Raw genomic sequence first — 15,341 nt, 5'->3', positions numbered from 1 at the left:
TCAAATAGACAGCAAGCGGATGCAATCATTTTTTAGCCAATTTATACTATATTGATTGAAGCCGCAAAAGGTTCTTTGCACAAAACTTTAGATTCCGTATACTATACAAATGATGTTATAACATCAAATTTAAGTTCTCTACTACCGGTTTTCGGGCTGTTATCTGGCATATTGTACAACATCATTTGGTGATGATTCCATAAGGGAAGGTGATGTCCAAGAATATAAAAAAAAATGTTGTATTTAGTATGTTCGAAGTTATTGTGCACATCAATTTATCATTTTAAACTTTGTTATTCGATTAGTAGAACTTGAACAAAAATATAAATTATTAATTTTCAATCAAACCAAATATAACCATCCATCTCAAAATCTCTAAGCTTTTCAAAACCCCAATAACCATCTCTCTCTCTCTCTCTCTCTCTCTCTCTGATCTATTGTATCTTCTTTGTTAATAGAGAATTGTTAAATCAAAACTTTACCGTTATTTATAAATGGTGAAAGAGAATATTTATCTCTCAAATAAAAACTTGGTAAGTATAGTAGTAAAAAAAAAATAAAAAAAAATTATGATTTTGTTTTTTGTTTTTTTTTCCTAAAGATTAAACATGAATAATGTAAAAGGGCAGCAACATCTATTGTGTGACGTGACATTTACTTATTGAGATATTAGCTATATAGGAGCAGATTCCGTTTACCACATTTTTTATACCATAGTTTATATTATGCCCTACAACTTTACCTACAACGTGAATTATAATTAACCTAGTTTTTTGTGAATGTTTTCAACTAACCATGAAGATCACCTCTATAAAATTTCAACTCATTTGATAATATTTAACTATGTTAAAAGATTATTGCAAAATCAAACATTTTGAGTCGTTAAAAACAATTCAAATGTGACAACGATTTTTAACTAGGTTAGATATTTCTAAATAAGATGAATTTTAGTGGAGAAGTTATCTATGATTGGTAGATCATATTCACAAAATTATTAACACTTAACTCATCTTGTAGGGGGTGTGGTATAAAAAGTATAATAAACAGAACCTGCTCGTATATAGCTAACATCTCAATAAGTAAATGTCACATCACACAATAGATGTTGTTGCCCTTCTACATTATTCATGTTTAATCTTTAGGAAAAAAAAACAAAAAACAAAATCATAAAATATATGAATTCATCTTCTCATCATGTTTCTCAATTAGGAATGTGGTGGATCAATTACAGGATGAATATGCCCTATCTCACAAATTATTAGCACTTAACTCATTTTGTAGGGACTGTAGTATAAAATATGGTATAAAAAGTTGAGTAAATGGAACCTACTCGTATATAACTAACATCTCGATAAATAAATGTCACGTCACACAATAGATGTTGCTACTCTTCTACATTAATCTCTAGGAAAAAAAAAAAAAAACAAAATCACAAAATATACGAATTCATCTTCTCATCATGTTTTTCAATTAGGAATGTGATTGATCAATTACATAATGAATCTGCCCTATCAAATTTTCTTACAATCAAACAATAACATGTCAACATTTTTTAAAAACTAAAAAATAAGGTAAAACCCTATCTAGCAAATCAAATCTACAATCCTCAATTAACAACAAATAAACTTTTAATCGACTATAAACAAAAGCAAATAGAGTATAAACAATAATACTATAATACCAATAATAAGACTTAATTATCATTAATGATTCATGTTGGAGTCTAATACTCTAATCCCAAACATATGGAATCTATACTTGACCGTTAGATAAGTTGTGGTGTCAAAATAAGGTGTCAAAATAAGATGTCAACGTAGCCGGACCCATTTTGTAATACTGGATTTGGATATTTTTGTTTTGGGCCTTGTATTTGGGTGACTGTAATACTTAGTGGGCTTCTTAAACAGAAATCCAGTGAAAAAAACCTCTGTTCACACCACCTTCTCTGTTCACTGTTCGTTTTTTTTTCCTCGAACAGAGAAATGAGTACTCATCAAAACGAAGACGGAGATGAAGATGTAATGAAGAAAGTTACTTTACTAACAGAAGATCTCTACCATTTAAGAGACACTTATTTCCCAGTAGACCCACAAGAGAAAATCTCCAAGTTGCAGAACCATGTAAATTTTGCTCTCAGTCTCCTTGATTCAATACCTTCAGGTATAAAATTACAAACAAAACACCTTTTTAACATGTTATGTTTGTTAAAAATTTCTTCTTTTGAATTTTGAATGCCCAATGTTAAGTTTCTCTTGTTGGGCCATCTTGCTATGTTGGTTGAACTTACCATTGTGCCAATTTCCCTAGTGTTACAAGCTTCTGAAATAGATAATGTTCCTTTTTATGTGACTGGGCCACTTATGTTTCTCCTCAGAACAGTGGAAGTCAACTTCACAACGTGCAAATTTTGAATTTTTGAGAGGGAAAATTCTTGATGTATTTCCTGATTATCGTAAAGAAGCAGAAGATCATCTATCAAAAGCTGTATGTGAGACCAGAAGATTCTTTTTGTTAGTTCAGTATCTGGGATTGTTCAACTCCTGGCTAATGTTTGGAAATCTCTATCTCATGGTCCAGGTTAAGCTGAATCCATCTTTTGCAGATGCTTGGCTTTGCTTTGGTAATTGTATCTGGAAGAAAGGAGACTTGCAATCAGCAAAAAATTACTTTTCACTCGCATTAAATAAGGTTTGTATCCCCATCTGATTTTTTTTTTCCTTTGACATTCTAGGTAGTTATTCGTTTTGTTGGACCATTGCCAAGTTTCTGAGAGATCCTTGTCGTTCTGTTGCAGGGTCCGAACAAGAAGATACTTTGTCAGTTATCAATGCTTGAAAGAAGAATGGCTCAAGGCAAGGAACCTATCCTACACAGCTAACACTCTGCACATCTTTCACCCTTGTTTGTTTGTATATTTGTTTGTGTTTGGGTTTGGTAGCATAATCATAAATACTCTTTGTGGAGATTGTCTCCCTGCCATGGAGATCATCCTTGCAGTAGTTGCCCAAAACCTTTTGAGTCAAAGGTGTTCAGAATCAATCGATGCATTAATTGTAAATTATGATGATCACGATGGTTATGAATTTTTTAATGCAGCTATATATTGTTCTAGATGCATCGTTTTTTTTATTCTTCTTTTAAGTCTTTAAGATATACTGTATATATGCACCAGTTTGGTACAATGTGTTATGTACTTATGTACAAAGTGGTTTGGGTTGGGTTTTATTTGTGACCTTGGTTCAAGTACACATAAAAAAGCAATGAATGAAACTATAATCACATTCCTCTATGCCATTGGCAGACAGTTCCAAATTTGGATCTGAGGCATTTCTATATTACGGATTATTATGAATTTGTTGAACCTAGGCCTGTCACGTGCAGATGAACCTCTTACCTCCCATATTTGTTCATGCTAACGTTTTGCCTTTGTAGGCACCGATAATCAGGTACAAATGGTAGAAGATAGTATTCGTCATGCAAAGGAAGCCATCGCATTGGATGTAAAGGATGGAAACTCATGGTGTAAGTTTCCATACCCTACCTAATCAGGACAAAGTATGCTATTTCTTTTCTTTGTATGATATGAAAGCACAGACATACACCATGCATGAACATGTCGTGTTCAATCTTTGCCATTGTCTCTTGAATTTCTTTTCCTTGGATTATCTCGTATAGTGAAGTTTGCACTTACTAGCGTGTGAGTGGGATCGTGAGTACAAAGCAGGGGACTTTGTAATGATTGCCGATTTTCAGAGATTGGCATCAGATATAACGCAGTGTCGACATTTATGTGATATATTTCATCCGTAGGCATCAGTTTTTCCTTTGTAAACTTTGCAATCTGCAACAGTCTTACGTCAGTGATATATGCTTATATTTTTAAGGGTTGGCATCTTGGTTGGCATCGAGATTTTGAACTTTGAGTGAGATTCTATGCACAAGTTTGTTAGTTGTTTTGTTTCAAATTGCCTACTTTATCTTTTCAGCCATCATCTTTCTTCATGCTGAAAATTGAGTTTATTATCTTTCCATGTGCTGGGTTGCTGAATGACTCACTTTCCTATCTACTTGTTCACCTGATTGGAATTACCAATCAAAATGCATGAATAACTTGAATTTCTTGTTGACAGATAACTTAGGGAATGCTTGCCTTACTAGGTTTTTTGTGACTGGAGCATGTGATCACACCAAACTTTTGCCATCTTTGAAAGCTTACCAAAATGCGGTAAGTTTGTGGAAGTTAACCTCCTAACATATTTTTGGAATTCCTGGTAGCTTTTACAATTCTTCTCCCTTTTTACTGATCACCAAAGACGAAAGGAAGAATGTACTGTCAACTGTTGTCAATCACCTGGGTTTTTATTCTGGATGAGCGGGAGGGGGGATGTAAGAGAGGGCCATTTATGATAACTACTGATTCTTTGCCAATTTTTGTAGGAAAAAGATGAATCAATGAAGTCCAATCCAGATCTTTACTTCAATTCTGCTACTGTAAGTTTCGTACTTTCCCCACCTTTTTCTTCCGCTATCGTTTCTGTACTACTTAAATAAAAAATTTCACAAAGTCAGTGCCTCATTTCAATGACTGATTTTAAAATTTGATAAGTTAACAGAACTAGTTTCGTAATGCATGGTTTTCTGCTATCTATATTTCTTGAAGGACAAAGTCGACCCACTCAAATTCATTTACCTCGTAAACAGCACACCTTATTTTGTCAGCGTTTGAGATTACGTTTGATTTGGTTTTTTGGAGCATTTATTGCCCTACTAAAACTCATCTTGTTGGAATATCAATACATTATCTTGAATGAAACATGTAGTCAATAATGGAATTTATTGTGATGTTTTTCTCTGTTCCCCTTATCTCCTACTCGTTCATGTAACCTGTTTAGTTTATCTCACAAGTGGTTCTAGTTCCTATCTGATGGGACTAACATTTGCAGGTAAACAAGTATCTAGAAAACTATGAAAGGGCCCTTACTGGATTTCAAGCTGCGGCTTTGAAGGATCCTGGGCTTAATGCTTCTGAGGAGGTTGAAAAGATGGTCAGTCTTCTTGACAAGTTGGCCAATTGCTCAAAGGTTCTGCAAATCCTTAACCCTTTGTGATGCTATGATATGTATATGAACTTTATATGCTCGGCTGTCTGTACGAGATTTGCATCGTTTTACTTGTATCTAGGAGTGTGAATGTTTAAAAAATTCTGATCAATGATCTTGTTAGTATAGATGTTGGAATAATGTTTAACGGATGAAGCTATAATTCAAGCTATGTAAGGCTAGACCATCAGAGAGGAGGGGGGGGTTAGAGTTGCACCCCAACTTTCCCGAAAAATAAAAGCAGATAAAATATATTAGTGTAAATTAGTAGTAGCAGCCCACCTTGATTGAAAATCCTTCCTGGATCCACCCCTGTAGACATTACTCTATTTCAAAATCTCATACCTAAACTCATGCGAGTATACATTGTTTAACAAACTAATGTTGGAGTTATTAAAATTGTGAGTATCCACAACATTTTTAACTTGGTGCAGCTGATCTAAGAAATTTTTGATATGCAGGGGCTGGTCAGGGGAAAACGACTTGCTTCTTTAGCATCATCATTAAGTGAGGTTAACTGTAAGGATCCACCTATAGTAGTTTGAGTAGATTCTACCTTCTTACGTTACTACTATGCATCCACTAATTTTCTGTATCTTTTGTATTATCAAGTGAATTCATCACACAAGAAACTTCCAGTGAGACTCCTCTTGGAAGGGGTGAACAAAGAAGTTGTAGTCACTGGAAAGGTGCTGCTATTTATTAAGCATGACAGTGTAGCTCCTTTGTAAGTTGCTCTTTTTGATGAATTTTATTAAAGCTAAATGATTCTCTTGTAATGATGGCATCCGCATATCTATTTTATAGTTTTTTGTCAAAGCAATAGAAATAATTAGTGGCATGTCTTTTAGTACGAAAGTATCTGTTTGCGTACAGCTTTTGTTTCACTAATGAAGAACTGAGACATGAGAAACATGCCCACAGCTTTTATATTTCAAGCATTCTCAAGCAAAGAATTCATTACTAAAGTGGAGCACTTTTTTCGTTTTCCTCTCATTCCGCAGATACTATTTGCTATGTGATCCAGAGCAAACTTATTTTGTTCTCTCGGTGTATGGACTACGAGCTGATGTGGTAAGATTGGCTGTCGATCTTCACTTTACCTCATTGATTATATGCTTTCAAGAGATTATGATGTCCTTCTCTTCTGAAACTTTGCTGTTAAAATTGTCACTGCTGTGATCCATTTATGCATAGAAACTCATAGGTAAATATGATTATCACATAGCAAACGGAGATGAAAATTTTACTTATCATTGTCTTTAATATACTTTCTGTTTTGTTTCAACTTTCAAGACTTAAGAAACATTTCAGAAAGACATACGAGATAAAAAGACAAGAAAACTAACGAGAAACACTATTGATCCCAGGTTACACTTTATTGTATCTCATCTTATTTATTTATTTATTCGTTCATTTGTTCATATGTTTATTTTTCATCTGAGAAATCATAACATTGACAATGAATGGAAGAAATGACTTGTTGGACGCGATTTCTAGAATATTTTCTTTGTAAGTTTATAGTATGAAATTATGAACAACTCCTTTTCTATATGGAGTTACTTGTGAAAAGAAGAAACAAAGTTCTTGTTATTCAGACATACATGATCTGCTAATGGAAATTAATACATATTTGATTGTTAGTACGTTTTTGGACACCCCTTCTGTGGATCAATATGATGGAATTAGTAAGCATCCAGCCTCATGTGGACCTGATTTGCATTGAATGAGGTTTACACCAATACAATGCTAGTACTGTGGAAAAGTTCCATCTGGTATTTATTGGGACCTGGTGCTCTATAACTATTAATAGGCCTTTATAATCTATAGTGTTTTTGCAGATCACAGAAGGGGATCAACTGACAGTAGTAGCACCTTATTTCCGGGATGTCAATTTTTTGTGGAATAGCAAGGTCTGATCTTTGACCTTTTTCAATTCTCTTTAGTGGATTCGCTGAAACATCTTATTATTTTGAACATGGAGGTATTATTCATATGGATTTTGTTGAATGTCTGTTTTTTTTTTGGGTATTGATGCAGCAATATCAATTCAAATCGATCCGTGTGGACTTCTTGGAACAAGTTATAAGAAATGGCAAAGCTCTGGCTCCTCATCAAGCAGCCCAGACGTCTATATATGCAGAGCATAAACCATGAACTGTTTCTTCTCTCCCGTCTTTCTTTTTTTTCTCCTTGATGTGTACGGTAACATGCGTGATTATATGCTATAGATAGAGAGAGAGAATGTCTGGTGGTGATTTTTATAGCTTTCACAAAATTGTAACTTAAAAAAATGCCAATTTACAACCAACGGTCAGTTTGATTCTGTGTTCTGTAGTGTTTTTCTTTTGGTATAATGCATAATTATATAGTCAGCTTTGCTTTCATCTCATTATAACATCAGATTACTAAGCACTTTCAAGAAAGGCTCCTATTGGGCACTTGCGTCATTTGCGTGCCACAATCTGATCGTGTGTGACAGATTATTATAAAATTTTGAGTGACAGATTAACTTAATGTGTAGGGAACACAATGATCAAATTTAGACACTTGATAAGCATTTAGCCATTTACCTATTCGAACAGTGCCTAATCAACTCTGCACCGTAGTACCTTTCGTTAACACTCAGACTGTTCACGGTTTCGTGCTGATAACCCTATTTGCTCAGTATACCATTGCCCATGTAGTCATATAGGTATATACACCACGCTGTACTGTTTATCCTATTAAACATATTTATTCTTTGCTTGTTGCTCCATATTTTTTGTTAGACACTACGCATCCTAATGGGAAGCTCTCCCCAGCGAACTCTTTTACTTGGTTGAAGGACACATCAAAAAATTCCACCTCCAAAGTTCTTACCATATCTAGGAGTTACATTATAAACGACAAGTCGCATGTCTCCCACATCACTACTAGTTTAAAATCTGGGCATCAACGATCTCACCCTCCTGATTTCCTTTTTTGACATTACCCCTCACATGTTAAAATGAGAAAGCTCAAGTACTTCTGTCAGTTCTGTGAAGGTCTATGAAGGTATGAAGATATGGCCTTGATTCCTTGCATCATAGAATCAATAATCATGGAAAACTGCTGACACTGAATGACCATCAAAACTCTCAAATCGGTAATAGTTGCAACTTGATTCACTGCTAAAAAATAATAACAATACACAATCACTCAGTTTACATACGCATCACCGTCATCTTGCTAAATAACCATCAAGATGGTTTCTTCTATCTTAATCGCAAATGTCCTTACTGTTTGGATGTATAACAATTCCTTTTCTACATAACATTGAATATTTTCTGTTTGCCTTTATAATCTCAACTAAGCAGTCACACTATACAAACATTTATTTTCTAAACCGAAATGTAGATACAGACACTACAGATAGACACCCAGTCGTAGATCACGCAACATCCAATTGCCAGAAACAATCAACAAGATAAAGCAAGTACTATTGGTGCTTGTAGTAGCCGCTGTTTTGGTGAGGTGGTGGATATGGATCTGGGACAATGTAAGGAGGTGGGGGATGTGATCCAGGTTGCTGTCCATGGGCATAGTAAGGACCTCTCCATCCAGGATAAGCAGGTTGCCCATACTCGTGGTTCAGATTCTGCTGTTGCTGGGCATGAGGGGGATAACTGCTACCAGGATAAGTGCTACTAGAAGGCACTTGGTAAGGAGGCAGTGGTTGTGGTGGCGCAACATATGGGGGGCGAGGTTGAGAATATCCTGCCGCCACCTGGTGCTCTGCAGGCGGATAGTAAGGTCTCTGAGAATGGAAAGGATATGGTGGATTCTGGGCATCTGGCTGTTGCTGGGAAACATTCCTCTGACTAGGGTGTGATTGTCCAACTGAAGGATAGCTTCCACCGTAGCCTCCGCCACTCTTACCATCCTGAAAATTTAGACCAGCCATTTTCCTCTGCACATCTTCAATCATTTCTTTGCACTGAATGTTCCTAGTCATCACAAAATCACTGCATTGCTGCTTTATATTCGTGATTGCATCCTGTCAAAATAAAACCACATCGAGTTTCATCTAAACATATAATTGGCATTTAGCAATGCCATTAAAACTTTACTATCAGTAAAAAGACGTAAATTCTCACTTGAAGAGTGACATAGAACCTCAGTCCTTCATTAATGTTATCCTTGATTTCACGGAACTTTGATATAGAAGCTGCAATCTGTTTGTAACTCTTCTCACGAGATGCTGCAAGTAGGAATTCAGGAAATTCAGATATATAAACAAAACTCCTTCAATAGGAATGCAATAGCTCCATTCCGAACTTACAAACTCAGGCATGCAGAACACAGCACAGAAATCTTCAGTACAAGCAAGCAATTTTTAATTTTTGACAAATCTGTTTGCCTTAACATTCATGGACTTGTTTTTAACAGCATACTTACCTACCCATAGAGTATAAACATTTTTTTGACAGTTCAAAATCTATTTTCAAATTATCCCCACGTGACCTGTTTATCCAGAAACAGGGTTCATGTTTTTTCTTCTTCTTTCGATCTCTGAGCTTGATAAATGAAGGTAGATCTGAAGCTGAGATAAAAACGAGTACAGAAGTACATGACCCAATTCACGTCCCCAACAACAAACTAGCAAGCACTTATTGGAAAATCAGGATCCAAACCCCCATGACGTCCACCAAAAAATTCTCCTCTATGATTCTAAGTGAAAGAGTTTCATCGTTAACTTCTTAAAAGCTAGAAGAGAACATATCGCCATGGAGGTAAATATGCACCAGAGACAAACAAATAAAAAGAACTCAAAGCTGGATCAATATTCTAGACTAAAACTATAGAATTAAAGCATGAACATGAGAAACATCTTTTCTAAATAACGACATATCTAAAGAGCAATCTCCAGTTTCTTGCCCCATGGGTTACATTACAGTAAGTGGTACCCACCTTTGTAATCTTCAAGATTAAAAACAGCAGCAAATTCATCATTTTGAGCCTGAAAAGAAGGAGGATAAATATATAAGCAATAAAAATGCAAGTATAGCAAGCCAAACTGTATATACGATGAGTTTTCATTGTAAAGGCAGCCCGGTGGAATACCATCCTAGACTCGAGAGATGAAAGTCATTTTTATTTTAATTTTTTTGCCTGATCGGTAAAGTGTATGTATATAGATAACCAAAAATCTCGCCCTTTTAGGATGACCCACTAAAATACAACAAGGGGAAGTCGACACAAGAGCAATACAAGAAAGAACTACAACTGAGAAACTAAACAAAGGAGGTGTCATGCATGGCCAAGCAAGGAACACCCCATCTGAACATAAAGTCCTAACTCCAAGGAATGAGTAGGCTACGAACTCCATATTCCATTCGGAGATGTAATATGACAAAGAAAAAATGAAAATGAAAATAGAAACTTTCGAATTATTTTCCCCAATACATCGAATTCATGTTCAGTTTATCCAGAGTTTTATCTGTAGTTTTTCATCTTAAAACAAATGCAAAATGGAGTATGTCGATTATTATGATTTATTATGAAGATCTTTATCGTGCATCCAAATCCATGGCTACTGCGCCTACATATAAGTGATAGAGTGCAGTTATCGTTCAGAGATAGGAATACTCTATATCTGTTAGTAGGCTTGAGTAATACCATCTAAACTTTTACTGGTTACAACTGTTCGTGAGGTCATTTCAAAACAATTATATACTACTAATATGATTTTGCAAATACTAGGTTATTATTGTGTACTTTTCAGTATCAAATACTAGCTAATGCATACATCTACAGAAATGACATTCATAAAAAGAATCTAATGAATCATGAGTTCAATAGATCCTGTTTAGCAGAAAGAAGTAATACTTACAAACAAACTAAGGTATCGATTTGGCTAACACTTAGATTACTGTAAAAAGGATAAGAAACTGACCTGAATTTGCAGTAATAAGTGTTCTTGGGCCTCGATATTTTCTGAAATTTCTTCACAAATATGATTATATTTAGCTATTTCTTTCCTAAAGAGATCCTCATATGAGCCATTAAACGTCATTAATTTGGGCAGTATATCATCCTGCAACAGCATCATAAGCACAGTTACGAAGACATAACCAGAGACCACAATCATTTACTTAAAAATAAGTTGACAAACTGAAACAGAAATATTCTTTTCTTCAAACGTAGGCAGAATGGATAGGTGAAGAAGAAGTGACGAGGCTTTTGCAATTACACTCAACAAATTCAAAAGCATCTAAGAAAAAACTACTTCAGTTTGGTGTCTGTGTGTCTGTAATTTACTCTGTAAGAGTATTATTATGAAGTAACACTTAACAATGTGAACAAGTGAGGTAAACTCATTCCTATCGCATAAATGTACACTGACATGTGTTAATTATTTTATCATATTTTGAAAATTTCATTTCATTCTTTGCAAAAATATGGTTTGATACATGCTTGATGCTTCTCTTAAGATTTTAGTCACCATGACCCACCCCATTGTATCTTTTCTTAAATGAGCAAACAATGTGCATATGATTCGATTGTCGAACCTTGGATTTTGATATGTTGTAAAGTATAACTACACGAATACGTTTTTAGTACGAACACTTCGAGCATTTATAGACAGATTTTCAAATCGTGTTTGCACATGTAATTTCTTACCGTATAGCAGACGTTATTACAAGATTCAATCATAAACACAGAGTTGCAATATTTTCATGGCGTCATATTATTACCATTTTCGGTACATTTAAATTTGCCTTGCAACCGCAAATTTTACCTTGCAATAACATTTAGGACTACCACATGTTCTTTGTTCGCCAATATGGAATCAATTTACCACAAAACTCACACATGACTACATAAGGTAATTTTGAACTTTAGAAGGCCACAAGTACAATCTATAAATTCTAAAAAGAATAATGGCTGACAACGTAATTATACAGAGAGGATAAAAAGATGCATGCAGCAGATATAGATTAGTGTGACAGAAAGTCAATGCAGCAGAATATATGCACATGTTTTCAAGTATCACACGCCCCAGGTAAATGGATAAAAAAAATCAAAAGAATATACAAAAAGCGCACCTTCCTTTTCATCTCTTTGAGCATGTCTTCAAGACCAGCACGTTGTGCACCAAGAATTTCCAATTGCCTCTGCATAGGATAAGCATGCACTAAGAAAACATCACTTCCACAGTTCCACCGATAACAACCATGATAAAACCAATGAACATTTCATCGTGTTTCGCAAACCATCTCAATGTGACACTGGTTTTAGCAATTCTTAAAAAAAAAAAAAAAAAATCCCCCGAGGCAATTAAATGTTCTCCATAGTAACTTTATTAGTTTATTCATGTCAAGATCGGAATATAGAAGTGTGCCCGTTGAGATCGGTATACATGGGATTAAAACATCCACCAATCTACTTCTCAGACAGCCAAACTGTGTTATATGTCTTGAAAATTGAAATGAAAAATTATAGTGCTTGAATTCATTTTCAACAATGAAAGACAAAGCATAAAACAGCACAAGACTTTGATACGGAAAAGGTTGATTTCTTTTACCTTTAAACAAAAAAGATAAAAAGAAAGTTGTAGCATAAAATTGAAATTGCAGCATGCCAGATGTAGCAAGAAAGGAGTAATTACCAGACTTTGCTTTAGTGCTCCTACAATAGCATCTTCATTGGCATCCAAAGACATCATTGGCCTTGCTAGAGTTGGAAGAGCAGATTCTATCTGAGACAGCACAAAGTTCATAAAAAAAATGGTTAGAAGAACATCATTCCTGCAGCAGCAAAAATTAATGGCAACCAGAAAAGCGACTGTTTTTATGACAGAATCACAATTAAGTTGAGAAGGTATGATGCAGGTACACACACACACACACACCAAAAAAACGTTGGAAGTCACACATGTTACAGGAGAGTCACGATGCAGAGAGACAAATAAATTGTAGAAAAAACGTATCTAATGTGGTCAATGTGAGCCCAATAGTCATCAAGTTCAAATATGATCACAATTTTCTTTAAATATAAGATACAGAAAGACAACACTGAGAATCATAATTGAGCACTCCTTCATGAAAAAGATAATGAATGTGAAGGGTCAGGCAGTAATAACTTGGAACATAATCCTCACAAGACAGACAACGAAAAATTGGAACATAATCCTCACAAGATGAAGAAAAAGAAACTGAAGAAAACATACCGGTCGGCGATCAAGTATCTCCATAAGTGCTGCATGATCTCTCACAGCACGCTCAATTCGTCCATCACTTTCCGCGGCTTGCTTCAGATTAGCAGCAAATCTGTTCAACCTATCCTGCAAGTTCTTTGTCAGAGTGCTGGACTGCGGCCTAGTCCAACGTGTCCCAAATTGGCTTCTAAACTGAGTATCCTCTCGAGCTTCTTTTTCTAAGAGCTCTTCAGTCTGGACTAGCAGTTCATGGTTCACCCTTCTCAGATCTCTAAGTTGCTGCAACTCTGCTTCCAAGCCAGATGGTCCCCACTGATCTGCACTGCCTCTACATCTTCTTTGAGCTCTACTGGTAGACTAAAATTCCCTTCCAGTGCAAGAATAGAACCGTAGGTCCATTTCTTTGAGCCTCACTTCGAGTTATTTCACTACCTTGTTGCAACTTCTCTGCTTGTGTGCTTAATGATGTCGCCAACCATTTCCGTGATACCTGGAAAGAGCCTTTGCGCTGCTGTCAGGGACAAGACTTGCAAACATCTTCTCTTTGCTTAAGGCCCAGGACTTCAGTCATTGGCGGGACTTGACCAGAGAATATGCTGGAAGTGAAGATAATGAACTGATAGCAGGAACCCTCATGAGATAAACCCTATCATTTTCCTTAGTAGCTCTTTCCAGATTTTGATTTAGATTCACTTCTAACTTTGAAGCTGCATCATCTACAAGTTGTGCCGCAACACCCCTAGTTGATTTCTTCACATCAGACAAAGCTTATCCCACTCTTCAACCGCTAATCTCCTCAGCAATCTCTTCTTTCTCATGCAACTCCAAACCAGCCCTGTAGCAAGCTTCCGCATAATAGTGAGCCGCCTTTAGCTGTACATGAGATATCCAAGTCTTGGTCGAAATGCTGGTTGAGAGGAGTAGCACTTAAGGCTGCAAAAGCTTCCTCATAGAAAAGACCAACCTACACAATAATTCATCCTGAGTAATATGGTATACAGTTTCTAGTAATTATCAAATGGGCAACATAAAATAATGTAACGAAACTGACCTGTCTGGCGACTTTAGAACAAAGACCAGGCATTCTCCCTTCACTAACAACTTTCTCAAAAAAACATTCTTGAGCTTGAGCAAGCATTAATCTTTCCAACATACCAGCACACTCAACACCAACATCCACAGTCCCATTCGATTTCACCGAAACATTCTCTTTCAAAAACACATAAACACCAGCAGCACTCATAAAAGAATTACAAGCAAGTTTCAAACCATTCACATTCAATCTATCAGCACCCATCCCAATCTGACTATAAACAGAACCTAAATTAAACAAAACACCACTCTTTTCCAACGAAATATTAGACTGCACTGATTTCAATTTGGGTTTAAAAGCATCATACCATGTGAAACAAATACTAGTAATATGATCTTTATTATCGGCCGATATTGGGAAGCGAGATTCCATAACACATAATGATCTGTAATAGGATTGGTACGTGTCTCGTTTTATGTCGAGGGAATCTGAAGATGAGTTTGGGAATCTTTCGATTGAGGTACGATATGTTTTGAGGGTATCGAGATCGTCTTCGAGATTTTGAGCTTCTCGTTCGGAGTAGTGAGATGTTATGTAGTTTCGTAAGGGTCGGTATAGGTCGAGTGAGATTGTTTTTTTCTCGTGGATTGATAACATTATGTTTGTTGTTGTTGTGGAGGAAGACATTGTTTTCTTGCTGTGAGAGAGAGAGAAAAGGGTATGAATTCATTTTTTTCTTGGGTTTATATATATTGACTTGGACTTGTTTTTAGGTTATTTAGTTTTCTCTCCTCTGTATTTCTTTATTTTTAATACCACCCTCAGTTGACTGCCAGATTGAGTGGTAGTTTTTCTTTCAAATTTGAATTTGATGAATTTGAAGGTGAAATTTGGAGAAATTGGTCGCAAATTTTGACCAACTCTAAATTTAATTGTAGGGTTTACCACGTGCGCTATTGGTAATGTCGCGCGAGGTTGAAAAAAGTGAAAAAAAAAAAAAAAAAAATCCACGCGATATTCCCAATGT

The 15,341-nt window shown here is 35.7% G+C and overlaps 1 protein-coding gene and 1 pseudogene across 3 annotated transcripts; one reads left to right on the top strand and one right to left on the bottom strand.

Moving 5' to 3' along the window:
• Positions 1-1,934: 1,934 nt before the first annotated feature.
• Positions 1,935-7,425, top strand: LOC147495956 (uncharacterized). 2 transcript variants are annotated; one of them, XR_015197867.1, is made up of 13 exons: positions 1,935-2,160; positions 2,375-2,484; positions 2,578-2,688; positions 2,795-2,852; positions 3,433-3,522; positions 4,131-4,225; positions 4,438-4,491; positions 4,944-5,081; positions 5,561-5,618; positions 5,712-5,826; positions 6,104-6,173; positions 6,930-7,012; positions 7,140-7,425. XR_015197867.1 is itself a non-coding variant. In XM_086564734.1 (13 exons), the coding sequence occupies exons 1-13, from the start codon at positions 1,983-1,985 to the stop codon at positions 7,254-7,256; spliced, it is 1,266 nt and encodes a 421-aa protein (XP_086420860.1). In that variant the 5' UTR covers positions 1,942-1,982; the 3' UTR covers positions 7,257-7,425. The 2 variants fall into 2 exon arrangements, 1 of the variants encoding a protein (XP_086420860.1); XM_086564734.1 differs by having other exon boundaries at positions 1,942-2,160; positions 6,941-7,012.
• An 881-nt stretch (positions 7,426-8,306) lies between these two features.
• On the bottom strand, positions 8,307-15,044 carry LOC147495955 (vacuolar-sorting protein BRO1-like; annotated as a pseudogene). The gene is made up of 8 exons (XR_015197866.1): positions 14,333-15,044; positions 13,294-14,245; positions 12,733-12,822; positions 12,170-12,238; positions 11,017-11,157; positions 10,032-10,080; positions 9,218-9,321; positions 8,307-9,117 (listed from the first exon to the last, which is right to left on the bottom strand). The product of XR_015197866.1 is annotated as a vacuolar-sorting protein BRO1-like (transcript).
• Between the last annotated feature and the right edge of the window lie 297 nt (positions 15,045-15,341).

The sequence above is a fragment of the Coptis chinensis genome, chromosome 6, assembly GCF_015680905.1.
Source record: "Coptis chinensis isolate HL-2020 chromosome 6, ASM1568090v1, whole genome shotgun sequence".
NCBI classification, from domain to species: domain Eukaryota; kingdom Viridiplantae; phylum Streptophyta; class Magnoliopsida; order Ranunculales; family Ranunculaceae; genus Coptis; species Coptis chinensis.
This window is presented reverse-complemented; position numbering and strand designations above follow the sequence as displayed.